The sequence below is a fragment of the Emys orbicularis genome, chromosome 24, assembly GCF_028017835.1.
Source record: "Emys orbicularis isolate rEmyOrb1 chromosome 24, rEmyOrb1.hap1, whole genome shotgun sequence".
Lineage (NCBI taxonomy): Eukaryota > Metazoa > Chordata > Testudines > Emydidae > Emys > Emys orbicularis.
Window position 1 is genome coordinate 10,568,483 of NC_088706.1, and position 26,555 is coordinate 10,595,037.

At 57.6% G+C, this 26,555-nt stretch overlaps 1 protein-coding gene across 3 annotated transcripts in view; it reads left to right on the forward strand.

The window, feature by feature from the left end:
- The window catches only part of TLE2 (TLE family member 2, transcriptional corepressor), a 34,282-nt gene extending 11,370 nt beyond the window's left edge, over positions 1-22,912 (forward strand). For 2 of the 3 annotated variants that reach the window (XM_065422259.1, XM_065422260.1), the window contains exons 8-21: positions 601-603; positions 2,558-2,574; positions 8,941-9,042; positions 10,787-10,831; positions 11,735-11,875; positions 13,848-13,989; positions 16,536-16,696; positions 17,854-17,930; positions 18,517-18,766; positions 20,697-20,944; positions 21,267-21,414; positions 21,542-21,692; positions 22,272-22,348; positions 22,805-22,912. In XM_065422259.1, the coding sequence (XP_065278331.1) occupies positions 601-603; positions 2,558-2,574; positions 8,941-9,042; positions 10,787-10,831; positions 11,735-11,875; positions 13,848-13,989; positions 16,536-16,696; positions 17,854-17,930; positions 18,517-18,766; positions 20,697-20,944; positions 21,267-21,414; positions 21,542-21,692; positions 22,272-22,348; positions 22,805-22,912 (1,670 nt within the window). The remainder of the gene's footprint in view (positions 1-600; positions 604-2,557; positions 2,575-8,940; positions 9,043-10,786; positions 10,832-11,734; positions 11,876-13,847; positions 13,990-16,535; positions 16,697-17,853; positions 17,931-18,516; positions 18,767-20,696; positions 20,945-21,266; positions 21,415-21,541; positions 21,693-22,271; positions 22,349-22,804) is intronic. The other variant, XM_065422258.1, reaches the window with a different exon arrangement.
- Positions 22,913-26,555: the final 3,643 nt, after the last annotated feature.

The window sequence follows — 26,555 nt, forward strand, 5'->3', positions numbered from 1 at the left end:
CTGTTTTTAACAGCAACAGAGAGGCCTGTGGCACCTTTAAGACTAACAGATGTATTGGAGCATCAGCTTTCGTGGGTGAATACCCACTTCGTCAGATGCATTATTAAAAGCAAAACTAGATCATTTTAAGTGGCATGAGTGGCACCAGCAATCGGGTGTGAGCGTGTGTGTATACACCCTCTGCACACGTAGGTGCACGCTTTTAATTTTGACAGTGTCTCTTTAAGGTGCCCCCCCCCCCAAAAGTAAGACAACAGTTGGAAGAGGAGAAAAGCAGGCTTTACTCTTTCTTGCTTAACCCTTTGAGAGCCAGACAGGTAGGCCGATGGATGCTTTAAGAGGAAGCTTGTCCTGTGCACTGCTGGGCTTTTTGCCAGGGTTTTTGCCGCCCCACGCGGCGGGGGGGGGGGGGGAAGCCGCGATCGGCGGCAGCTCAGCCGCGCCGCTTTCTTCTTCCGCGGCAATTCGGCGGCAGGTCCTTTGAGAGGGACCGAGGGACCCGCCGCCGAAGAGCCTGACATGCCACCCCTTCCCCTTGGCCGCCCCAAGCACCTGCTTGCTAAGCTGGTGCCTGGAGCCGGCCCTGGATGCAGGAGACAGTAGGTGTCCTCCTACGGGCTGTGTTGTGTTGGATTAGATGGTCCCTTTTGCCCTTAAAAACCCGTGCAATGCTACATACATCTAAGGGGCAATCCTAGTATCTCGGGGTGAATTATTCAAGAACTGGTATGATTAAATCCATCCTGCATTATGAGATTGTAATCCCCACCCCCACCCCTTTGTGCTGACCAGTGAGTCCTGGAGCGGTTAAATCTGTTCAGAAACCCCCATCTCTTGATTTCCGTCTGCTTCATCCCTGAGCATCTGTCCTCCTGCCAGAGAAGATTGGGATTCTGCTGGGAGAACCCATTTATCCTCTCCAAATGCTGATGCGATCATTACCAGCCAGGATCTTCGGGGAGCAGGGAGCGCTGTACAGACAACCTCAGGCTGAAATTTGCAGCCAGACCCCTGGTGATCTCGGCTCATTTGATGAGATGGTGTTTGTGTCACATGCATTGCATGCAAAAGAGGCCTGGTCAAAGCTTGGGAAGAGGAAAAGCACACACAGGGCCTGTGGGTATGGGGATGCACCTGGCTTTTTTCTACAATTGTGTCCAGCATCAGTTAGCCTGTCTCCCTTTAGCCAAGGTATTGTGTATCTACCTCCTGCCCCCAACCTCCATTTTCTCCTGCCCCCAATCTGAGTATCCTCAAACTTTGGGGAAGTTCAGACCCTCCCCTTGTAGCTAACGGTCGCGCTGATAGGGGAGGAAGGATGGTCTAGGGCAGTGGTTCTCAGCCAGGGGTTCGCGTACCCCTGGGGGGACGCAGAGATCTTCCAGGGGGTATTCACTTAGTTTTACAACAGGCTACATAAAAAGCAGTAGCGAAGTCAGGACAAAGTAAAATTGCATACGGACCATGACTTGGTTATACTGCTCTGTGTACTATACACTGAAATGTACATACAATATTTATATTCCAGTTGATTTATTTTATAATTATATGGTAAAAAGGAGAAAGTCAGCCATTGTTCAGTACGAGTGAGCTGGGACACTTCTGTCCTTTTACGTCTGATTTTGTAAGCAAGTCGTTTTGAAGTGAGGTGGAACTTGGAGGGACGCGAGACAGAGCAGACTCCGGAAAGGGCACAGTAGTCTGGAAAGGTGGAGAGCCACTGGGCTCGGGGAGAGGGCTCTAGGCTGGGACTCGGGAGATGTGCTTTCACTTCTCCGCTCACCCACAGATTTGCTGTGGGACCGTGGGCAAGCCACTTCATCTGCTCTGTGCCTCAGTTCTCCATCTGTGAAATGGGGGTGATGTCCCTACTGTGTCTTTTGAGCTTTACACAACGAGAACAATACAAAGACACCGCACAGGCACGCCTGGGCTCCAAATAACCGTTTTCTCTGGCCAGACATGGACAAGGCCTACCTGCTTTTGCAGTTCCCGTATCGGTCATGAGTACAAGCAACATCAGCCCTGCAGCCCCGGCCAAGGATCGGGTTCACGCTGTCCTCCACCAGAGACAATTTGCTATTGTTTTACACAGACAGTTTCTCTTTATGGTACAAGCTGCTACATCACAGCCCTCAGGCTTTGGGGTTCTCTAAATTCCTGCTTGGGGGCTGTGCATCAGACTCAGATGGGTGTGTCTCAGACGCTTACCTGTGATTATGTGGGGTGACCAGACCAGGGTAACCCTTGATGCTGGAATGAAGCCCAGTGGGTAGAAAGATCTAATTCTATTCCCAAGTGATCTGGACCATCCATTCACTAGTGCAAGGAAATGATTGTGCCTCTGTAGCCGGGTTGCCAGGAATGGCTCTGTCCAGCCTTTCCTGGCTGACAGAGGGCCCTGATTACTCTGGGGACGTACAACCCAGCTCAGACCTCTGCGGCTTGGGCTTGGCCATGTGACATCAGAACTAAATGAATCTCTTTGTTCTCCCTTTGTGTTTTCCCAATCTGGGGCTATCTACGCACCTGTGTCTGCCTGCTGGACGGACCCCAGAGCGCACGCCAAGCCGGGTAAGCCATGCGACGGGGGCCTGGCGAGGACCTGTCTGGGCGAGGGTGGATATTAGCTTAAAGGAAGGTGTTGGACCTCAAGCAATGAGCGAGGGCTCATACTGAAATGACAATCTTGGGGCTCTGGCAGGGTGGGCGCGTCTCATCCCCTCCCGGCCTGCAAGGATCCGGAGACGTGAGGTCAGCTGGCCTGTGTACAGGGCTGGAAGCTGAGTTTCAATCCCAGCTCTCAACCTGACTCTGGGCAAAGAGGCCTCTGGCTTTGGGTGCCCAGCGGAGCATTGGAAAGCAGAGACTAGCCACAGTGCAGGGTACTCTGGCCAGGCCATAGGTGGGAGCAGGTTTGGTGTATGGCCCTTACACCAGCTATGCCCCCTGCGTGGCAGGTGGATTCCCGGGGGGCCGCCCTTTGAGACCCCAGAGCAGCAGAGAGACTGAAGGGCCGAGGGGTCGCTCTGTTGGTGAGACAGGCTCAGCCAGACTCCATCTTTGGGTGCTTTCAGGAAGAGCCGTGAGTGGCGCCTTCTCTCCAAGCGCTGCGCCCGGCTCCCTTCTCTTGTGGTTGCACTGGGATTCCCAGGAATGTTTTGTTGCCTGACCTTTTCAAATCAAACAGCCCGGAGATAGCATTCCTGCTGCCCTTTGTTTTCAATGCCAGGGCTAGAGTCTGAGCCGTGGCCTGGGGGAGGATTCGCGGCTGGAGGGGAACCAGCGGGAGAGAAACGGGGATGTTTTCTGCAGCGCTCGGGATCCACATTTAATTTGCTTCTGTGGACAGATTATTTCCAGGGGCTGGGGGTGGAGTTGTATTAAAGCCAGAGAGCCCCATTTGGAACTGGTGTCAATTGGCATCGCTCCGTTGACTTCAGGGAAGCTACCGTTACCTACGCCAGCTGGGGATCTGACTCCAGGGGGTTCTCCCCTGCCCCGGGGGGCAGACCCCAGGGACTTCAGTAGAGCAAGGCTGATTGACAGCAGCTGGGGATTGGGCCCCACTGACTTCAATGGAGCTCTATCGGGTTACACCATCCGGGTTACACCATTGACGTAAATGTAGCTACAGCTGTTTGCACCCGCTGAGGATCTGGCCCAGAAATGGAATTTGCACCAAGGAAGCAAAGATCATTGACGCATTCCCCAAAGAGCTTTGCTTTTCCCTCTCGGGGGTGAGGAGGGACTGGCTGGCTCGGGGAGGGGTGCACAGGATGGGACTTGCCCTCGGATCCCGCCTGTCTGATGGCCTTGCGGAGTGGGGGGTGAGTCATGGGCCCGCGTTGGTGGAGAAGGATGATGGCCTTGTAATGAAGACGTGGTCTGAGGAGCTAAGGTTACTAGTTTGTGCCACTGAGTCACTTCCCCGCTCGGTGCCTCAGTTTCCCCCAGCTGTCAATCGGGGACTGTGATCAGTTGTCTGCGATCTCCAGAAGGAAAGAGCTAGGGATGTGCCAAGGGTGACTTGTCCCAAGGGCTGGGCTTGCAAAGGCTCCACATGCTGGGTGCTCTTTGGAGGAGCTGGGCCCGGTGGGTGGATGCTGAGCACTTAGCAAACTCGGCCCCTGGCTGGGAACTTCGGCAGAGAAGCTTGGGACTAGTGGACCATAGAGGCTGAATTCCCCTCCCGTTCCTATCTCCAGGGTGGGTGCCGGCTGGCAGGAGCCCGGGGGCGTGGGAGAAGCTTGCCGGAGGGCTGCCCTGGGCTGGGGACAGAGGAATTGGGTCTCCCAGCACTAAAGAGCTGAAGGCAGATCCCTTCCCCTCCTCTAGAAACCAGCCTCGCTCAGAGCTGGCCTGATGGAAGGGAGCCCGAACCTGCCAGGGGCGCCGCACCGGCCTAACCCTTGTTTGTTGTTCTGTGCAAAGTGTCGGGCGCTTCCGCTGTCACCGCCGAGCTGGGAGCAGACGGGTCCCAGCTTGTCAGCCCAGCGCCCTCCTTCCTCCGCACAAAGGCTGTGTGCAGTGCTGCAGTGAGAGGCACGCTTCCTGTCCCCCTATCCGCCCCCAACACACACACACACACACACACACACACACACACACACACACACACACACACACACACACACCCCCGAGAGCCTTTATACACACACACACACACACACACACACACCCCCGAGAGCCTTTACACACACACACCCACACCCCTAGAGCCTTTACACACACACACCCACACCCCTAGAGCCTTTACACACACACCCCGAGAGCCTTTACACACACACACACTTGAAGCTCATAATTCAAAGCTGCAGTGACTGTCAAGTACACACAGTAATAAACATGGCCGGGTGCCTGCAGTGTGTAAAACGGGGTGCATCCATTACACCCTTGTGTCCGCTGAGGGGGTTTCTGGGAACTGGGGGGAGGCTCCCCTCCCCCACAGCTGTATAGTTCGCTCGAGCCAGCCCCATAGGAAACAGGCATATTCCTATTGTTCCTGACATCAGAAAGTGTTATCTGGGGCATCTCCTACGGTCCTCTTCACCCTACTTAAAAGCACTACAAAAAGCACACAGGAAACCCATTCACCCACCACTAAAATGCAGCCACCTCTGGGGTGGAACGTGGTGGCCATTTAACAGCGCTCCAGCAATGCCACACGGCAGCTCAGGATGGGAAGCGAAGGGTAACGGATCCCGATGAAATCTGTGAGGAGCTCTCAGCAGTGTTGGGGGGGGATCAGTGATCAAGTCTGAGCTGGGAATGTGCCAGATAAAGGGGTTCCTTGCTGGGGGATAAAATAACCCCCTCGCTTGGACAGGTGGGCGCCTGTTCAGGGGCGTGGGGGGGCAGTTTAATGATGGAGGTGCTCAGCCTGACTTGGCCCATTTGCCCGCTCGCTACGGCGAGTGTCTAAAGGTCGAGCTCGTCCCAAAATAGCCTCTTACGTCCTTGCCGAGGAGAGAGCTGTTCTGCCCTGCTCTGGCAGCGATCATCTGCGCGTGCTGTGCCTCCCGATCCCCGCGCTGCTGTATTCCCGCCTTGCCTGCCAGTATACCGCGGTCACCTGCGTGAGCAGGCTGGGCCAAGCCCGGGGATGCGCCAGGGTAGGGGTGACCTCAAACCCCCACTTAACGCATCCCTAGCTCTAGCCAGCCAAGGGTCACGGGGAGGGAAACTGAGGCATGGGGCAGGGAAGTGAATTGCCCAAGATCTAGCCAGGGCCAGGAATAGGACCTGCGTGTCTCGAGCCCCCAGTTCTAGGCTTGAACCACTCCTCCTGCCTTTAGATCTCTCTCTCCCTTTGTGTGGGCTCTGAGCGACAGCCCAGAGAACTGGTCTCTCACCTGAGCTGTGTCCACCTGTGAAATCCAGGTGACTTGACAGGAACCTGGTGGGAGGAGGGGGAAGAGGAGGTGTGTTCTGATCTCCCCAGTAGGGCCAAAAAGACCCTATTCAGATGTATCCCAGATTCATGCTACTCAGGCATTTGTCCTGGTGGAATAGGAGGCTAGGGAATGCTTCAGGGCAGAGGGAGCTGGCACCGGCAGGGACTGGCGGTGCCTTGGTGTTAAATTGCTTTGTGGTTCAGCCTTTCTGGTCTGTAGCGAACGGTGGAGGCAGGGCAAGGAAGGGTTAAAGATCTCGCTGTGCCCCTCAAGATGGCCAGTCATTTGCATCGATCCACCATGAAGGATGGTCTCGTAATTCCTCTGAGGATGAGCAATGGCGTGGGCTGGACAAGTGATGTGCTAGACAGCCAGCGTGCGGCACGGGAAGAAAGAACCGTGGCTACCGTGCCACAGCAGGTGGATTGATCCAAAAGGGGTCGATTCCAGATCCTTAGAGGAAGGCGTACGCCCTTGGGGGCACGTACGCTGTGTGTTCATACAGCACCTTGCCCCTTGGGGTTCTGGGCCCTGATTGGGGCTCCCAGGCATTACTGCAGTACGTAAGTGGGGTGGACTGGGGGAAATTCTGCCTGACCACAGCCACGGATCTGCTTGTGCCCTGAAGCCTGAGGATTGATGGCCCTTTGTCCTTTTCATCTTGGCACGTTGTCACTGGAGAGGCCAGACAAGTGACTAATCCTTGGAAGCGGTTTGCGTTCTCCTACAGCAGGGAGTCCCATGCATTAACTGTCTGCGGGGCGAACAGGTCGCTTCCTCTGGTCCACTCTGAGTTTACTAGTGGGAGATCTTTGCTCCAAACAAATGCCAGTTCATGGAGAGGAGCGGGGGGTGGGGAAATGACCAATCTTAGGCCAAAACTTTCCAGCCTGGCCACTGATTTTGTTTTCAGATCTAGGTGCCCTGGGGCCTTATTTTCATAGATCCTGGGCACCTACAACTTGTTGGGAACTGCGAGTGCCCAGCAGCCTGGCACATCAGGCCCCAGGATGTCTCTGGGGGAGCACCCCAAAGCCCAAGCACCCGGACATCAGTGCCCACTTTGAAACCCCTGTATCCTCTCAACCTAATCAGGTAGATTAGATCCCCTGTAACACCAGTGTCAATCCAGTGTCACTCCGGATTATACGCCAGTTCCACCGGGATCAGAATTTGGCCAAAGCAGGTGCGTGGGGGTGGGGGGGAGAGGAGAGCACGGTAGCGGGGGATAAAGGGATTTAAGACACCCACGCAGGTTTTGTTACAATCAAACCTACACCAGGCCGGTGCCAATGGGGAAGGGGGAAAGGGACGTACTAACTCATCTTCATACCCCACCTCCCTTGTTCCAGCGGTGAAGGGGTTAAGGCGGGGACGTGCAGAGTAAACAGGAGACTGCTGATGGGGATTTTCCATTCCTGTCATGCCTCATTATCTCCCAAAGGGGCAAAACTTCTTTCAAGTCCAGGGACTAAGGGAGGCCGCTGTTATTCGACTGTTGTTTTAATTTAGCCAGTATACAAACATCTCTGTTAGGGCTGGTCTGCAAAGAGACCACAGCGCTTCCTCCAGTGGTGGGGGGATGGGGGGGCGGCTCTTCTGCTCCCAGCTGCCCCCCCTTTCCTTCTGGAAAATGCTTATTTAAATAGGTCATTTACGAGGCCCACCTGCCGCACACAGATCTGTTTGCATGTGCCAGCTCCCAGCGACTGGTCTCTCTCCTTGAACTGACACCCCCCCCCCCCATCCAGATGCACTGGCGGTGCCTGACTGGGGAAAGGCATGCGGCCTTGTTGGGCTGGGTGGATTTTTTTATTTCTCCCTCTTCCTTCAGTGCAAGCACAAAAATCCTGCCAGCCCAGCTGTGGAATGGTTTACTGAAGAAGGGACATGCTGGCAGCTGAACAATGTTCGTGCCCAAAGGTGGCTGAGCCCAGGAGAGGAGAGATGTTTGTTTGTTTTTTAAGGAAGGCGTGTGGGGAGCTGGCAGATCTCAATCTGGACTGTTGCATGGGCTCCCGGCCAGCGCTGGAGGATTCTTGGCCATGGGAGCTAAGGGCAGAACGTGAAATTGACAAAACTCAGCAGCTGTTTGGTGCCTTTTCAGGGAGATCTTTAAGTGTTTTATAAACATTCAGTGAATTAAGCCTCCTGGTCTTTTCCCCCCTCCTTGGGAGGCAAGTAAGGAGCATTATCCTGATTGTGCAGATGGGGAAACTGAGGTGCAGAGAAGCAGTTTGCCTGAGTGAGTCGGTGATCGAGAACCCAGGAGTCCTGGCTCCCAGTTCCTGCTGTCCTAACTGCTCCACTTCACTCCCTCCTGGAGTGGGCAGCAGAACCCAGGAGTCGTGACTCCCTGATCCACGCTTGACCCTTAGACAAAATTCCCCCTCCCTGAACCAAGAGTAGCCCCGCGGAGTCCTGTCTCCTAGTACCCCCTGCTCTAACCCGCTTGACCCCACTCCCTCCCCAGAGACAGGACTCCGGGATTCCATTCCTAATACTCGCTGGCTGCTCTAACCACTGGGCTAGAACCTGCCTCTGCCTTTTAACATTTGGGGTGTGATTTTGCACAGTGCCAATCTGAGAGTTTGTGGGTGCGTCCAGGTAGGGGCAGGGTCCCAGGGTGCTAGAAAGGCAACTGGAGGGCGGGGGGAGCTGAGGGCATGAGTTGACCTCCCCTTTACATCCTGCTGCCAAGAGAGCGGATACGATGGGGGTCTGGTGCCAAGCGACCCCCCCCGCCCCCCCGACTAGCGAGGGAGATCGGGTGAGCGGCAGCATTTACGAGACCCCAAGTCTCCACCCTGGCCTTTGAAGGGGTTCAGATGCCAGAGCCCAGAGGCCCATGACGTTAATTCCCCACCCCGAAAAGAGCGAGGCCACACAGGCTGATGGCCAGCCGCAAAGCTGGCAGCTGCGTGCCGAGCTCCAGTCCCCTTGGCCTCCGGGGAGGAAGCTGTGGGAAATGGCTTGGCAGCTTCTGGGACTCTCCGCCCTCGCTGTGCATTAACTCTGGTCTCCTCTCGCTTCCCCTGTGCAGAGCATTTCTGCCTCCCCTCCGGAGAGCCTGCAGGGCGAGGAGCGGCCGGGCGGCACAGGGCTCAAGCGGAAACGGGAGGAGAAGGACCTGCCGGGACATTACGTGAGTGCAGCCAGGGAGCATGGTGGGCGACACCCGGATCCCTGCCCCTGGGAGGATGGGCCGGGTATTGCTGCAGAGGGAGGGGGGGCGGTTCTGGAGCTGGCAGAGGGCAAGGTCTGGGTTTGCCATGCAGTGATGTAAAAGGCAGATCCCGCTCCTCTGGGGCTGTTCGGAAGAACGGGTTAGACAAACCCCTGTCCGGGATGGTCTTAGGTTTACTCGGCCCTGGTTCAGTGCAGGGGCTGGACTTGATGACCACTCGAGGTCCCTTCCAGCCCTGCAGTTCTATGATTCCGTAGCAAACTCCAGCAGACCAATGTTCCACTGCACCAGGCCGGGGGGCTACCCTCCCTGAACCCCCAAAGGGTTATCTGAGAACCCCTGGTGGGGGGGGGGGGCTTTTCAGCCTGGCAGTCATCAGCAGACTTCCCCACTAGGGCCTCATGTAGAAAGGTCGCATGGTTCAGTGGATAATGCACTGGGCTGGGACTCAGGGGACCTGAGTTCTATTCCTGGCTCTGCTGGGTGACCTTGGGGACGAGCAGCTGGGTCCCTCACTGGGAGTTGCTCCAGAAGAATCTGGGGCAGGAACGGAGTGGGCCTGATGCTGATCTTGCTTTCAGGGTGTAAATTGGCTTCAACGCCATTTAAGTCAATGAGCCAGATTCTCTGCTGGGGTGACCTGCACCCTGGGGGAGCTCTTGTCCCTTATCGAGCCTTTGGAGGCAAGGCAGGGGGCCTTGGGCGGTGTCCAGAACAGAACCCCAGAGGGGGTCTGCTCCAGCCTCTCTCATTAGGGGTCATGTAGGTAGGTGGCGTGTTCACTGGATTGGGACTCAGCAGACCAGCATTCTTTTCCCAGCTCTGCCACTGACCTGCTGGGTGAACTTGAATAAGTCACATCCCTTCCCTGTGCCTCAGTTTCCCCCTCTGACCTTTTTCTCTCATGTCTAGTTAGACTGCAATCTTGCTGTCTCTCCTTAGTTGTATGTACAGCACCTAGCGCATTGGAGCCCTGATCTCAGTTGAGAGCGTTAGGCTCTGTTCCAATACTACTAACAATTCTACACCCGCCCAGCCTGTTGTTTTTAATGTTGCCCGGATGCTGTGGGATTTTTCTTCCAGATTCTGCAGGAGATTTGGGGGCGAAATCTGGGGGATGATGATGATGACTTTAAAAAAGAAAATTCGGTCCGGACCCTATGGAGATAGGAAATGGCGACTCTGAAGAAGCTTTTTAACTTAAAGGGACCTTTCAACATTGCTTACTAGCTTTAAAGTGCTGCAGAAAAATATTTGAGAAAATACCTTAAAAAAGAATTCCATGGGGAGCCCTTAAATCTGAGGAGTTTCTGGGTCTCTGCTCTGTCTGACGGAGCCTTTGCTTGTGTGGGGTCTGATCCAAAGCCCATTGAAGTCACTTCCTTGGGCTTTGGGTCAGGGAGACAAGCCAACAGAGTGGAGAGATGATAATAATCCTTAGGGTTTTCCAGCCGTTAGTTTAAAACACTTTACAAAGGACATCAGTATCATTCTGCCCATTTTCCAGATGGGCAAACTGAGGCACAAAGAGGTGACGTAACTCTCCCATCCAGCAGGCCAGTGGCAGAGCTAGGAATAGACCTCAGGTCTTCTGAGTCACAATCCAGTGCTTGAGCCACTAGGCAGCACTGCCTCGAAGATCTGTCCTGTGTCGGTATTTTGCTGTTTTAATTGTTCCTGGCTCTGTTTCTCCCCTCGGCAGGACAGCGACGGGGACAAGAGTGATTATAACCTAGTAGTGGATGAGGTGAGTGAGAAGTTTTTAATTAGATCTCTTAAGGCCTTGTCTAGACACACAATTCATATTACTTTAGCTACAGCTGCAACCTCTCCGTGCGACGGTAAAAGCTGCGCAGAAAGGGGAATGAATTATGCTGGGGTAAGGCACCTCTAGCAGCTGTACTGATAAAACCATATCTGGAAACGTCTCTCCCCAAACCGGAATAATGATACTGGTCTGAAATCTGTGTATAGACCAGGTCTAAGATGGTAACCGAAGGTGATTCTGTTAGACAGAGTTGCCACCTCTGGTGGTTTTATCACAAGTCTCGTGATATTTGGTGTTTTTTGGGAAGCCCCAGTTCTGGAAGTCACGTGACTGTATCAGAATCTCAGTTTTCTTTTTAAAAAAAACAAGTCCGTTTCTAGCCTTCCTGACTGTGGAGAGAAGCTGGGAAGTGTGACCTCGGAAAGGCAAATAGAAAGAACCCCAGAGCTGTTATTTTAAAAGAAAAAATCTCCCTGGTCAGCCAGGTCCATGGGTTGGCAAGCTGGAGGCGTCTGTCCCTGAGTGGAGACTCGACTGATTTGCAAACAGTCGTTTTGTCTGTCCGGTTTATTATATTGTAGCAAATCGGCGGGTGTCCCCCAGTTCTTCCCAGTCGCTACCCAGCTGCCTGTTGCAGCCAATTGGAAACCACCCAAAGCATTAAAAGAGAGAGAGAGAGAGAATTAATATGGCTTGCAAAATTCCCAGTGCATTCAAAAGTAGAGGCAATTTTCTCATATCCTCCTAGGCTACATCTGCAAAAGCAGGTCTGGATCCTGCTCCACCACCTGTGTGACTCTGGAGCGTCTCCATTCGGCTCAGCGGATTAACCCCAGTGCACCAGGGTCTGAAGGCTGTCTGCTTTTCTCTTCCCCACTGCAGGACCCGCCCTCTGAGCCCAGCAGCCCTGCCCATGCACCCAGCACGAAGCTCCCGCCCGCCCGCAGGGACATGCCCGAAAGCCCAGCCTCCCTGGCCTCCAGCCGGAGCACAACACCCCTCAAACTGAAGGACCAGAGCCTGGTAAAGAGATGGGCTGGCAAGCTGGAGAGAGGCCGTGGGATTGGGGTGGGGGTGGGGATGTCGGCACCTACCTCTGTATCCCAGGGCACTGCCCCAGGGTGTCTCTCCCTGCTGCAGCACATGGGGAGGGGAGGGGAGTGGATCTGGGATTCTCTGTCCCTGCTTAGAGGGCATGTCGCAGGCAGTCCAGCCTGGAGGACGCACCGGGGGCTGCCCCTGCTGGAGCTCTGGATTGGGGAAAGGGGATGCTGCCCCCCGCAATCCCCTCCCATGCTCCTTCCCCCATCACACGCAATTGCTTGGGCTTCCCGTCTGGTCCTTAACCCCTCAAGCACTTAACGAGAGAGAGCTTCTCGCCACTCCCTCTCCCTGCCATCCTATTGCTCCCTGCCCACCCCACCTCTTCCCCTGGCTCCCTCATCCCTGCCAGACACCAGACACCTCCAGAGGGGAAGAATTGCATTGCACTGCCTCCAATCCTGATGCAACCCACGTCCCCCACTGCTGATTCCAAGCCCTGGAGGGGTCATAGACTGGCAATGGGGTAAGAGGGATTGTGCCAGGTGGAGAGGTGGCAGTGGGAGCTGGGGGGGGCACAACAGACCAGGGGTTACTCCTCCTAACAATCCTCTTCTGCCAGGATCTCTCCCATCTTCTCCAGCACTGAGGGCCAGCCGGAAGCCTAGGAAACAACCTGGTCCCCAAAGGGTTAACCCTCCAGGCCACACTACGCTGGATCAAACCCAGAGTCTGTGTCCCCTGGAGGTTCTCCGGCGCTCTAAGGGTTAACCGCAGCCGAGCGAGACAGAACGGTTTGGGGCGCAGGCAGTGTGTGGGCTTTGCTGTGCTATCAGCAGGCAGCCTTGCCTAGTGGTTGCAGCAGGGTGGGCTCTGGGAGCCAGGACGCCTTGGGCCAGTCAGTTCCCCGCCCCGGGCCTTGCCTCATCCCATCTGTGCAGCGTGTCTAACGCGCCGTGGGAGCATGAGGAGGCCCTAATTAATGAGTGTGCATCAGGCGCTTGGAGATCCTTGGCGTGCTGATTAATTAATTAATAACGAATCACCGCTATCGCTAGCGGGTCTCCCGCGCTGCCTGGCAAGGGGCGAGTGCCTTTGGAAGGGAGATTAATACGCTGGTAACTGGAGCCTGGCTTTGCAGGTATTTTCCATCCGGCTGCCTGCAGAATTCCCCTGGGCTCCTCCGCGCGCTGTGCAATCTATCGATTTGCCCAGCATCAACCTGATTCTCAGATTGAAACATCAGCGGGAGGGAGGGTATTGATTGCGCTGTCATTCCCAGCCCAGCCATCGAGTGGAGGAGCGCGAGGCACTTACCAGATTCATTGGGAGCAATCTGTCGGCTGCAGGGGTTTGGGAGCCTTCATTAGGGTTGCTGGCGTTTCTCCCCGGGACAATCTGATTAGAGCAGGCGAAATGCCCTAAGTGATGTGAGATTTGCGGGCTCCGCTTGGATTTCTACCGGTCTCCACAGAATCCCAAGGAGAGCAAAAATGCACCAGGGTTTATTGGACACCCCTTCAGTGAAACAGCGGGCAGGGTGGGACGGCTGGTCGATGGGCCGGATCCTGCAAAGGGGCTGGTGCACACAGTCCTGGGGCGGGGGCTGCAGACTCTCTGTGCAAGTATTAACTGGAAGGGGGTGTTCTCTAGGGGGTCAGAGCAGGGGGCTGCAAGTCACGACTCCTGTGCTGTCTTCCCAGCTCTGGAAAGGGGTGGGGTCCAGTCCCAGTGGTTGAAGCAGCAAGAGGGGCTGGGAGCCAGGACTCCTAGGTTCTATACCAAACCCAGCCATGGAATCTCTCTGTGACTTTGGGTAAATTACGTCGCTGTCCTGTGCCTCAGTTTCCCCATTGGGGTGTGTGAGGTTTCATGACTGGACAGGTAGTGCTCTGGGGGGCCTTGGCTGGAAGGCTCTAGAGCAGGGCAGGGCAACATCTCCTTTCCATTGCAGAACGAAGTCTCAGCCAACACTCCCACCTCCAAGTCCTCCAGCTCCTCTCCTCCACGGGACTCCCTAACGCCCGGCCCCGGGCCAAGCTCGGCCTCCCATCTCCGGCAACTCTCCTCTAAGCCGCCTGCCACGGACACCATCAGTGAGTCTCTCTAAGGCATCTGCATCCTTCTGAGAAACTGCCTGGCCTTGTAACACAGCATGTGTGTGTGCAGGGGTGCATGGCAGCTGATGCAGTTACCACAGGGCTCTGGGTCAGTGGTGGATTTCCACTCATATCACAGCCAATTTTATGGAAGCGCTTCTGCTGTGGTAATATGGCGTGTGGGTCAATTACACCAACAGGTCCAATGCGTCAAGGTGCTGAGAGCCTGCTGTGCAATACAAGGCCCTCCTTGCTTCTCAGGTGTGGGTCCATAGTATGGTTTGTGTCAACCTGTGGAACTCACTGCTGCAGGAATTCAGAGTGACGAATACTGTGTCTGGCTTTTGGAAAGGGTTCTGCATTGTTTCTGACTCATAATATTTCTGGCTATTGGTGTGAAAACAAGGGTGATCAAAGCGCATGCTTCAAGACATTGGCTGAAGGGGTCAGGAAGGAACTGGCAGAGGAAGGATGATCTTGTGGGTACGGCGCTGACTGGACAGGGACTCAGGAGATCTGGATTCAGTTCCCGGCTCTGCCACAGACTCCCTGGGTGGCCCTGAGCCAGTCATTTAGGCCCAGATCCTCAAAGGTACCTAACTCCCATTGATTCAGGTGTCTAAATACCTTTTGAGGATCTAGGCTTTACTCTCTCTGTGCCTCAATACTCCATCTGTGCAAAAGAGATCGTCGGCTTTTCGTCTCTTTCGATGTGTCTACACGGTGCCTAGTTACAAAGGGTCCCTGGTATTGGGGGCCGTGGGTTATTTTGACACAATTAGTTGATCCTAATGTATTTTCCTCCCCACCAAGGTGCATATTGCTCTGTAGCCCAGATGCCTTTGGAGAGTTTTCATCTCCTTCTGACGCATCAGATACTGGCCACTCCCAGAGACCAGGGCCCAATGCTGGATTTTTCTGTGGGTGCTGGGTGTGTGTGTACCCTACACTGCAGCTGAAAGGTGTCAGTCCCGGCCTGGGTTCGATGTACATGTGCTAGCTCTGCTTGAGCGAGTGCCTAAAATAACAAGGTAGCCGGAGCGGCTCGGGCTAGCTGCCCGAGTGAAACCCCGTCAGAGTTCCTCGGAACGTACTAGGTGGCTAGACTGAGCCGCTGTGGCTACATTGTGATTTTAGGAACCAGGAAAGAGAGACGGAAGCAGACGGAAAACAAGCAAGATCTTACACTGGACACTCTTGGTCTTGTGCTAGGAGACAGGACAGAAGCTCCCGATCTCCCTTCTCTGGACCATTCAGTATTTTCGAGACTCTATCCTCTGCCCCCTGTTCGTCTCCTCTCGCAGGTGATGCTCCCAGTCCGTTCAGTCTCTCTTCCTAGGAGAGTTTTTCCAGGTCCTCCATCATTGGTGGCTCTGGGCCCCCCCCAGGTCTGCAATATCCCTTTGGAGATAGGTTGGCCGGTAGCCAGAAGAAGCCGCACCGTTGAGGTATTACTCCCTTGAGTAAGCGGTGCAGGATTGGCCCTGCACTGTTGTTTGTGGTTTGTTTCACAGTCACGCCTAGAGGCCCCGACTGAGATCAGGGCCCCGTGGTGCTGGGTGCTCCACAGACAGCAAGAGACGTGGTCCCTGCCCTGAAGATCTAGCTGTATAAGTGGGGATCACTTGAAAGCCCTTAGGGGTGTGCCTCAATGTTAAAGGCACAGGCCTGCAGAGGTGCCTTGGACCAGCTCTGCCTCTCTGGGGGATGCTGGGCAAGTTACTTTGCCGCTTGGTGCCTCAGTTTCCCCATCTGTAAACCAGGAGCATTACTGACGTCAGAGGGGTTGCTGTGAACTGGTGTTTGGAGAGCGCTTTGCAATCCTCCCGTGAGAGGAGCCGTAGAGCGTCATGGGGCTTTCGGCTAATAGAAATGCATCCCGGCTGAAAGCTGGGTAGTGGGGGGGGGGGGAAGGTTTGATCAAGACTGGCAGTTTTCGAAGTGGAAATAGAGCAAGAATTTGAGAAATGAAGCCCTTTTCTGTGCTAGAAAATGACTCCGATGAGGGGATGGAAATGGATCTTGATAAACCAGGAGAACTTCTGAGATAAATGCACCAGGATCAGCTTAGAACTCACTTGCGTTGATTTAGCTTCATTCAGTACGAGCCCAGTTTAAAGGGATTTCAGAGCCTCTGCATCAAGGGTTTGAAAGGCAGCATGACTAGGGCCACTGGCTTGGGACTTAGGAGACCTGGGTTCTATTCCTGGCTCTGCCGCTGATGCCCAAGGTCACCCAGGGGAAGTCCCGTCGCCTCTTTGTGCCTCAGTTTCCCCTTTGTCTGCCTTGAGGCAGCAGCTGATCTGATCTCAGCTGAGGCTTCATGGTGCTACTGTGGTACAAATATTAACTACTCACAAGTTCCTGGCTTCCAGCCTCGGCTAGCAGAGCTGGCTCTTGGCACTCAGACAGTTAGATCCACTGGTCCCAGGTTCAATCCCCGCTGGCCGTGAGCCACCCTGGGGCGTTACGCTGCCATAATGCAGGTAACCAGCACCCAGGGGTGCTGCTCAGTGGCTGCGTCTCTTCTCTCGAACCCCCAGCTCTGCGCAGCCCCCTGAGCGTGCCCAGCACCTACGCGTCTTCATTCGGGATGGTGCCCCACGCCACCATCAACGGCGAGCTCGCTGCCCCCAGCACCTACGTGAGCATCCACCTCTCTCCGCAAGTCAGCGGGACGGTGATGTACGGACGGTCCCCTCTGGTGAGTCGCGGACAGGCCGGGGCAGAGGCCAGTTCAGCTCCCGCCGCCTCCTGCAAAGGCCCTGCTCCCCCGCCACCACAAAATCCCATGTGTGTGCGGGGGATAGAGAGTAGCAGTGGTGACCTCAACAGGGGGCAGCTCAGTGTAGGGCATGGGCCAGCCAAATACAGTGGGGCACCTTCAGGGCCGGATTAACCTTTTGTGGCCAAACAGGAGGCAATGGAGCATGGCACGAGGAGGTCTGTCCCCAAAGCGAGGGGCCGGGCAGGGGCAATGGGGCGGGACATGGCTGGGCAGCCCTGCTCTGCCCAGCGCGAGGGCACTATTTACAAACCGGCAGTTGCCAGACACATAGTGGCCCACCCGGCCCTGTGCTGCCAGCGTGCCCCTTGCCCTCAGGGGCAGGCCCATGCCATGCCACACGGCCCCCTCACCCAACACCTCCCCCCGACTCCCAGTGGCCAGAGCCCCCCTGGATCCACTGTGGCCAGCACCCCTCCAACCCCCGCACAAATGCACAGCGCACCACCACCCCTGCCCAGCGCCCCCCTGCCCACAGCCCCACCACTACTGCCCAGCAACCCCCACTCCCTAGTGCCCCAATACACACATTTTCCCCGCCCTCTCACACCCTAGCACCTCCCCCAGCCGGCACTGGGCACCTTTCCAATTAGGTGCCCGGCTCCCAGAGGGGGTGTGTGTGTGTGTGTACACCCTAGCACCTCCCCCAGCCGGCACTGGGCACCTTTCCAATTAGGTGCCCGGCTCCCAGAGGGGGTGTGTGTGTGTGTGTACACCCTAGCACCTCCCCCAGCCGGCACTGGGCACCTTTCCAATTAGGTGCCCGGCTCCCAGAGGGTGTGTGTTGGCTCTTTGAAGATCTTCCCCCATTGGAACACACCAAGCCCTGGTCCCATCAGAGTTTTGCTGCCATCGTCAGCAGGAGCAGGTCTCAGCCATGAGGATTGTGGCCCCTGGTGTCGGCCGCTGCCCCCTCCCGTATATTCTTGGAGGAAACAGGCTGCAGAGATAGCCAGAGAGGTTGTTCTAAGCCAGTCTTAGTGCAGGGTGGCCGGATACTGCTTGTCTGTAGGCCCAACTCCTGCGGCCCCTTCCCACCACACCGCTTTGTGGACCAGGTTCCCTTTGCTTTGCAGGTGGCTTTTGAGTCTCACCCTCACCTGAGGGCTTCCACCGTCTCCTCCTCTCTGCCGGCCATCCCCGGTGGGAAACCGTAAGTGCAGCCAAATCTGTGCTGGGGGGCAGGGAGGAATCATGGAAACACCCCAGGGGGAGGTGGTGGGATGCAGGTCACCGAGCCAGGCACCCACCGGCCCACGGCAGAATTCCACACAGGAGCTCCTGCGTGAAGCCGGTAATAAACAGGCCAAGGCCAGGCTGCAGCCGGGAGGAAGGATGGCCCAGTGGTTAGGGCTCTGCTGTAAGACTCTGGAGCCCTGGGTTCAATTCCCTGCTCTGCCCCTGACTGAGTCGCGTCATTGTTCTGTGACTCAGTTTCCCCATCTGGGCGCTGGGGTTTACGGCCCTGCCTCTTGGGGGGTGGGGCTGTCAGGACCAATACAGGCTGGGAGGGGCTCAGCTACCACAGTAATGGGGCTGGGTACCTCCCTGCCTGGAGAGGCCCCTCCTTATCTAGCGTGTGACCCCCGCCCTCCCTGGCAGGGGAAATCCCCAGCACAGCCAGCCGGAAGCTCCGGGACAAAAGGGGTGACAGAAGCCCAGACGCGGAGCGTAATGCCCAGGAGGGCTGCGTCCCTTTAAGGCCTGCCAGCACTTACCTGCCTCTCCCCCTCCTCCAGCGCCTACTCCTTCCACGTGAGCGCCGACGGGCAGATGCAGCCGGTCCCCTTCCCTCCCGACGCCCTCATCGGCACTGGCATCCCCCGGCACGCCCGCCAGCTCCACACCCTGACCCACGGCGAGGTGGTCTGCGCCGTCACCATCAGCAACTCCACCCAGCACGTCTACACGGGGGGCAAGGGCTGCGTGAAGGTGTGGGACGTGGGGCAGCCTGGGACCAAGACGCCCGTGGCGCAGCTGGACTGCCTGGTAAGGGGAAAGGGCATGGGGACAAAAGAGCTTCCGTTGGCTCCAACACAATTCCTTGCTACCCTTGAGGGCCAGATCCCTGGCTGGGGGAAATCGCTGAGGATCTGGCCCTATATGCCGCAGCAGCCGAAGGCACCAGGTCGATACACACTGGAGATTGTCACTTAGTTTGTTGGAGTGGCACCTTCTCCAAGGCCCCTCTTGGCTGGTAGACTGGACCATAGAGTTTGGACTCAGGATCCCCAAGTTGTAGTTCTGGCTTTGCTGCTGTGTGCCCACCGTGGGCTGGGCTCTGTGTGTGTGTGTGAAGCCCTGCCTCAGTTTCCCCTGTCGAGCCGGCAAAGGAACCTTTCCCAGGTGGTGGTGGGAAATGATCTCTGTGTGCGACGGCTGGGGCCGTTCCAGGCCCGCTTCCCCAGCGCGTCGGGAGCATCGGCGGGCACTGGAATTGCTCCTTCGCTAGAAAACCCTCATCAAAAGGAAGAGCAATTAATATTTGAGCTGCCCCCCGGGGCCAGAGACTCCAGCGCTCCTGCCATGACTGGAAGGTGCTGTGGAGCGTGGCAGGACGGCTCATGGCTGCAGCACTGGGGGAGGAAGGGGAGGGGCACTTGCTCTCCTCCCATCTCTGACCAGTTTTTGTCCCTCGTGCCACCCCCCCCCCACACACACACACACTGGGGATTTTCTGCTTCCGAGGCCTCCATGTGCAATGCCATGACCGCGCCAGCAAGCGCAGGGGTGTACGCCAGCCTGCCAGCCAGGCCAGGGCAAGGAGAGCCACAGGCTACTTTGGAAGGTAGGGCTGCTGGGGAGGGGCGATCGGGAAGAACTCCAAGGTATTTCGGCTCCTAACGCCCTGTGCGGAGGCCGCAGGCCGGGGCGGGGGGGAGCACGGCCTAGCGTGGAAGCTGGTGGCCTCAAATGCCTGTATCTGAAATGCCTAATCCCAGTGAAATTTCCTTAAGCCCCAAGCCCACGGGCCGGCGGCAAAGTGTCCCAAGAGCGGCGGGTCTGGGACTGAAGCAGCAGCAGCTTGGGGTCACTTCAGCGCCGGCCGGATGCTGCGGTGCTGGGCGTGTTAGAGGGGGGCTGGGCAGGTTTGGCTGACCGTGGTATGTGCTGAGAGCTCCCTGCGCTTTGCACTGCTGTTAAGAGCCTGCGTGGGGCGCTCTCTGTCTCCCCCAGGCCTCAGAAGCCCTGACCGCCAATGGGATGGAGGGTAAAACAGGCCAGTCTCTGTAACTGGGCACTGACACTCTCAGGCACGCGGGACAACGAATGGGCTTGTGCGTAAGGCGTTGGCCGGGGCTTCAGGAGATCCGGGTTTAATTCCCGGCTCTGCCACTGACTCCCTGTCTGAGCTCGGGCAAGTCATTTAATTGCCTGTGTTCCAATTGTAAACCCTTGGGGCCAGAGGGTGGGTGGGTGTGTGTGTGTGTGTGTGTGTGTGTGTGTGTGTGTGTGTGCGCGCAGCACCTACCACCGTGGGGCCACTAGGCAAAGCATAACAGCTTGTTGTCAATGGCTTGATGCTGAGACCAGACCCTGGGCTGCTTTGCCAAGGGCCCTAGACTCTTGGCAATGGGCAGGACACTGGGTCAGGTTGGGGGGGAAGCAGAGGTGGGGAACTGGGCTGCTTTGGAGTAAGGTAGAAATTGCTTCGTGGCCCGGAGTGCTTTAGAGCGGGCGGCTGAGCCCTGCAGGGTGAATTCCATTGACCTCCACTGAGTCCCTGGCACTGGCGCCCCCTCCCTGCAGGACAGGTGGCACTGAGAGGCTGCAGGCCTGCAGCTGGCCTCGGGGGTCTGACCCAAAGCCTGCTGAAATCAGGGGAGACTTTCCACTGACCCTTAAGGGGCGCTGGATCAGGGACCCCCCACTCCGCAGTGACTGGCTTTAAGGCTGCTCCTCCCTCTCCCTTCCCCAGAACCGCGACAACTACATCCGCTCTTGCAAGCTCCTCCCGGACGGGCGCAGCCTCATCGTGGGGGGGGAGGCCAGCACCTTGTCCATCTGGGACCTGGCCGCGCCCACCCCCCGCATCAAGGCGGAGCTGACCTCCTCGGCGCCCGCCTGCTACGCCCTGGCCATCAGCCCCGACGCCAAGGTCTGCTTCTCCTGCTGCAGCGACGGCAACATCGTGGTGTGGGACCTGCAGAACCAGACGATGGTCAGGTGAGCCCCCCCACACACACACATGTATCTCGCAGGGCCTTCCCTGTACAGCATGCTGCTGGGATCAGCTAGATGACCTTTGCCTCTCGTTGCTGGTTGGCGACGGTCAGACTTAGGGGTGCCTGGGCTGCTGGTGTGGGACCTGCAGAACCAGACTCTGGTCAGGTGAGTGCCTGCCACTCACCTGCTGGGCATCCCTTCCCAGGATGCAATGCGGTGCGGCTGGCTAGCGCTGGAGAGGGGAGGTGCTGCCTGCCCCCTGGCCACAGGACCCGAACCTGCAGCAGGTGACGGTGCCTGACGGCCGCGCTCTCCCCTCCAGGCAGTTCCAGGGCCACACGGACGGCGCCAGCTGCATCGATATCTCCAACTATGGCACCAAGCTGTGGACGGGGGGGCTGGATAACACGGTGCGGTGCTGGGACCTGCGGGAGGGGCGCCAACTGCAGCAGCACGATTTCAGCTCCCAGGTAGGTGGGCGATGGGGCGCCGCAGAGCCTGAGCGGGTGCGGGGGGAGGCGCTGCGCTCTCCCCTCCCCCAGAGAGCCAGCCGGGCAGGGACCCGTTTCCTGGGGCCTGACTCTGCCTTCTCCCCAGATCTTCTCGCTGGGTTACTGTCCCTCGGGGGAGTGGCTGGCCGTCGGCATGGAGAGCAGCAACGTGGAGATCCTGCACGTGGCCAAGCCGGAGAAATACCAGCTCCACCTCCACGAGAGCTGCGTCCTCTCCCTCAAATTCGCCTCCTGCGGTAGGAGTGTGGGCAAGTGCAGAGGCAGGCTCGGGCCGGCCGAGGGGTTGCGTGGCCTAGTGGGCAGAGCAGTGGCGGGGACTCGGGAAAAGGCGTCTGTTCCTGGCTCTGCCGCTGTCCTGCTGGGTGCCCTTGGGTCAGTTACTGCCTCGCTCCGTGCCTCAGTTTCCCCTCCCACCCGAGGTCCATGGAGCTGATTAGCTCTTTGGGGCAGGGGCAGTTTCCCTACGTGTCTGTGCAGCTCCGGCACAATGGGAACCCAACCTCGGTTGTGGGCTGGAGTTGCTAATGGCGCACACATCTCATCTGAGCGTGAAGTGGCCAGCCCCGGAACATGGAATGGAGCTTGGAAGGCTGCGTGGATGGGAATCCATGTTTACAGGCAGGCTGAAAGTTTATCCAGCCCGGGCTGTGCTTTGGATGCTCCCGGTGCATCGTCCTCTGCTCCCAGGGCAGGTGGCTGCTTGTGGGATGCTGTTGGAATCCCCCACCCCTATGGGCAGCGTCTCCCCTTTTGCTGAATCTCTCGACCAGGCACGGGACAGCCCCCCGCTGACCCATTGGACTCTCCCGCTGCAGGTAAATGGTTCGTGAGCACAGGGAAGGACAACCTGCTGAACGCCTGGAGGACGCCCTACGGAGCCAGCATCTTCCAGGTGAGGAAGGGGTACTCTGCCGGGAGGCCCGTTCTGTTTAAATCCCTTGCCCCCGGCAATGCATAGAGTGGGAGCAACTGCCCAGCCCATCAGTAGCTGCCCCAAAGCCAGGATCATAGATTCCAGAGCCAGACTGGACCCTAGTCTGACCTCCTGCACGATGCAGAATGGGCGTGTCCTGAATTAATTCCTGATGGACACAGAGCATCAGTTAAATCAGTGGGAGGCTTTTCCCTTGGTTTTAATGACCCTTAGCGTCAGCCTTCCCTGCCAGGCGGAGATCGGGGAGTGCTGAGAGAAAGTTGTGCTTCGATTTTAACTCACCTCAGAACAAGGCCTTGGCCAGTCTTTTGCCACTGGTCTCCCTGGCCCTGCTCTCTCAGCCCCCCCCCCCGTTATCCCACTATCGAGGCCACCCAGGGCAAGTTCCCTCTCCTAACCTCCACCCCCTCTCAGTCCAAAGAGTCCTCGTCGGTGCTAAGCTGCGACATCTCGATCAACGACAAGTTCATCGTCACGGGCTCTGGCGACAAGAAAGCCACCGTCTACGAAGTGGTGTACTGAACGGTGTGCGCGGGGGTGGCCGGGACCGAGCTGTACCGTGACCAAAACCCCAGCGCCACCCGGGGCAGCCTTTCCAACCACCCGCTGCGGCCTCCGAAGGCGGCGTGCGCCGGGAGTGGGGCCCCTCCCCACCACGTCAGCTGCAGAGCGGCCCGAGAGCCTCGCGCGGTCATTCCCGGCTCAGAGGTGGGCCCTGTCAGTGCTTCCTCAGGCTGAGTGTGCAAACAGGTGCAGGCGGATGGAGACACGAGACGCCTCGCTTCCTTTCTGCATCTTCCACACTTCCTCCCAGGGGCAGATGTGGGGGAGTAAGGACTAGCCGGGATCTGACCGGAGAGGCCGGGCCTGAGCGGCTTCCCAGCTCGGGGACTAGCAATGGCCTGCTCCCAAGGCACGGAGGGGAGTGGCTACAGGCGCAAGCGATGCTGTTCTCACTCAGCGAGCGAAGGGGCTGGGGCCTGCCACTTCTCCCACATTATTGCTACTGATTTAATGATGCCAATTTTCTGTTGAGAAAACAGCTGTAATTTCTCCTTGGTAAATAAATGTATTTAACAGGCCGCGGTTTCAATCCCTGCCTAATGAAACGTGTGGATTTTCCGCGGGGCGGGGGACAAACAGGGGGCCCAGTTCAGCACGTTGATTTGCCATGTCAAACCGAGCCTGGAAAAATGTGAAGACGGGCCCCGGGCTCCTAACAAGACCCCGCCTCCATGAGCGTTCTGCCCGGATTACAGCCAGAGCCCCCCCGAAACGCACCCGCTGCTTCAGTGACTTGGTGGAAAAGGAGCCGGCGTCCGCCCTGGAGGTGCTGGTGATGGCTGGGTCCTCTCGCTGCTGGGGGGGAGGGGGTAGGGTGGCGGGGCTGAGCTGGGTGAGCTCTGCTACTGCCTCTCTGGATGACCTTGGGCAAGTCACTTCCTCTCCTGAGGCCTCAGTCCCTCACCTGTAAAATGGCTCCCAGGCTTTGGGGGTTTACTGTGAGCTCTTCAGTGCAGGGCCTCCCCCTCCCCTCCCCCTTGGGGGATGCGCAGTGCCTAGGGTTGCCAATGCTCCCGCATTGGCCAGGAGTCTCCTGAAATCAGCCTCAATCTGGTAGATTTTAATAGGCCAAAAGTCCGGTTGGCAGGTTTGGGGCAGTGGGGCTAAGGCAGGCGCCCTACCTGCCCTGGCTGTGCGCAGCTCCCGGAAGGGGTGGCATGTCCCAGCGGCTCCTAGGCGCAGGCAGGGGCGGCCGGTGGGGGTCTCTGTACGCCAACTCCGTAGCTCCCATTGGCCAGGAACTGTGGCCAATGGGAGCTGTGGGGGCAGTGCCTGCAGGCAGGGGCATGCCGCTGCTTCTGGGAGCAGCCGGAGATAAGCGCTACCCCAAGCCTGCAACCCCCTGCCCCAGCCCTGAGCCCCCTCCTACACCCAAACGCCCTCCCAGAGCCTGCAACCCTGCCCCAGACCGGTGAAAGTGAGTGAGGGTGGGGGAAAGTGAACAAGGGAGGGAGGGGGAAATGTAGTGAGAAGGGGCGGGGCCAGGGGGCGGGGCAAGAGTGTTTGGGTTTGTGCCATTGGACAGTTGGCAACTTCAGCAGTGCCTAGCCCAATCCGAGAGGCGGGAGGTGCTAATTAGGCGAAGAGGTGGGAAATGGTACAGCGGGCTAAAGCCCGAGCATCAAGAGCCTCCTACAACGCTCTATGGACTAATTAAAGCAGGAGTAGGCCCCCCAGCTAGGGGGCAGGGAGATGGGGTTGTCTATCTCCTTCCAGGGAGTGACACTTAAGGAGCAGCAGGGGCTGCAGGCGGCACGCTGGAGAAAGAAGCAGCGGCTGAAGGGCTGCCTGGAGCCTCGGCTGCGCCCGCTAGAGCCAGGGCAGCGGCGTTGGCTGCAGCCCCACGGGGCAGAGTGCGTGGCGGCTAGTAACGGCTGGGCGCAGCGATGCCCTGCGGCCGAGGGCCTGCGCCTGCCAGCCACCGGAGAACCAGGCCCCTGACGCGGAGCTAGAATACCAGGAACACTCGGGCCGTGAGGCAAACCTACCTGAGTTCAGAGTCCCCCTTGGTGCCTTCCCACCCCCATCCCTTTCACCAGCTTCCCTGCCAGGACACAACCCCATCGCCAAGGCCCCTTGCCAAGCCGAATACAGGCTGGAGCAGCCGAGCCCGAGGCCAGCCAGCTTGAGTCACTAGCAGCTTGAGCCCAGCAGCAGCCCCTGCCCACTGAAGAGGAAAAACAGGTTTCGAGACAGCTGAATTGAGGGCGGATCCAGTCGGGCTGATCTGCCACCCACCTCTCCAGCCCTTGCCAACTCAGCACGCCCTCGCTTAGCTTCGAAGCCAGGGAGCTCATGCTGAAAGAGCGGCCCCCTTTCTGGACCTTGGCCACAAAGGGCCTGGTCCTGGGGGGAGTGGAGTATTTCGGTAAAGGAGAGTCTTCCTCCCGCGCTCAGCTAGAACCTGGGCTTCTACCGTCACCCCCGAGCTGGGGCAAGAGGCCATTGCACAGGACAAGAGGGTGAAGGGCTGGATGGCCTCATCCTGGGCAGGGGAAGCTGCAGAGACCAGGTGGCTCAGTGTACAGCACCTGGGCAGATCACTGCAGTGGGGCTCTCAGCACCCATCGCTGTAGGATGTGGATACCACTGGAGTTCACCACCCCCACCTGCTGCTTCTGTAGATTTGAGCAACTTCTACTGTCTCTCCCCTTGCTGGGGGGGGGGGGGACACACGCTGCCTGAGTCTGCTTCTGCGCTCGGCCTCAGCACGAAGACACACCGGCGGAAGCCCAAGCAGAGTTGTAACCCTTCCCTTCCTTCTCCCAGCCCTGGCCTAAGGGCAAGGGGAGGGTGGTGCTGTGGTGCCAGAGGGAGCAAAGCATGTAGGAAAACACACCCGAGTGCTGCACTGGATTGAAATGAGTGTGTGTGCACCAGACCGATGCACACGCAGTGTAGAGGGCTCTCTGGCATTATTAATACCGAGCGCTTTGCATGAGTAGCTCTCAAAGGTCACCACCAGCCCCATTTTACAGGTGGGGAAGCGACTTGCCCAACGGCAGCGGCAGAAAAGGGGCTAAAACCCAGCACCACTCAGTGCTCTAGCCACTCACTCGCGCTGCCTTCCTCTTCAAAAGCTCTCTGGGTGGGAGAGAGAGCTCGCCCTTGGGCCCCGCTCGCCCCACAGCGGCAGAAGGTCCCTCACTCAGAGACGGGGCAGTAGCAGGGAATTCAGACGGAAGGCTGATCCTCAACGCCCAGCCCTTGTAATCACAGTTCACCGCTGATACCACAACCGCAGCCTGAGCATTCCCGGCTGTGCCAAACAGGAGCATAAAGGCAGGGGGCGGGAAGCCGGCACTGGAGCCAGTTGAAAGTCTGACAAATCCCCGCCCCGCCCAAAACAAAAAAGGGCCATTTTGTTTTACCCAGTTTCCTGGAACCGTAGCCCCTGGCTGAGAATTTCAGCCGGAAGATGGGGCAGGTTCAGGCTGGAATTTCTAGGCAGAGCCCGGGCTCCAGCCCTCACTCGGGACGCGGGAGTAAAGATGCTGTTTCAAAACCCCGCTCTGCACCATTCAGAGCGGGGACAAGAGCCTAGAGCGCCTAGGCAGTTGCCCCAACTCCTGGGCTAATGGCCCCAACTCCTGGGCTAGTG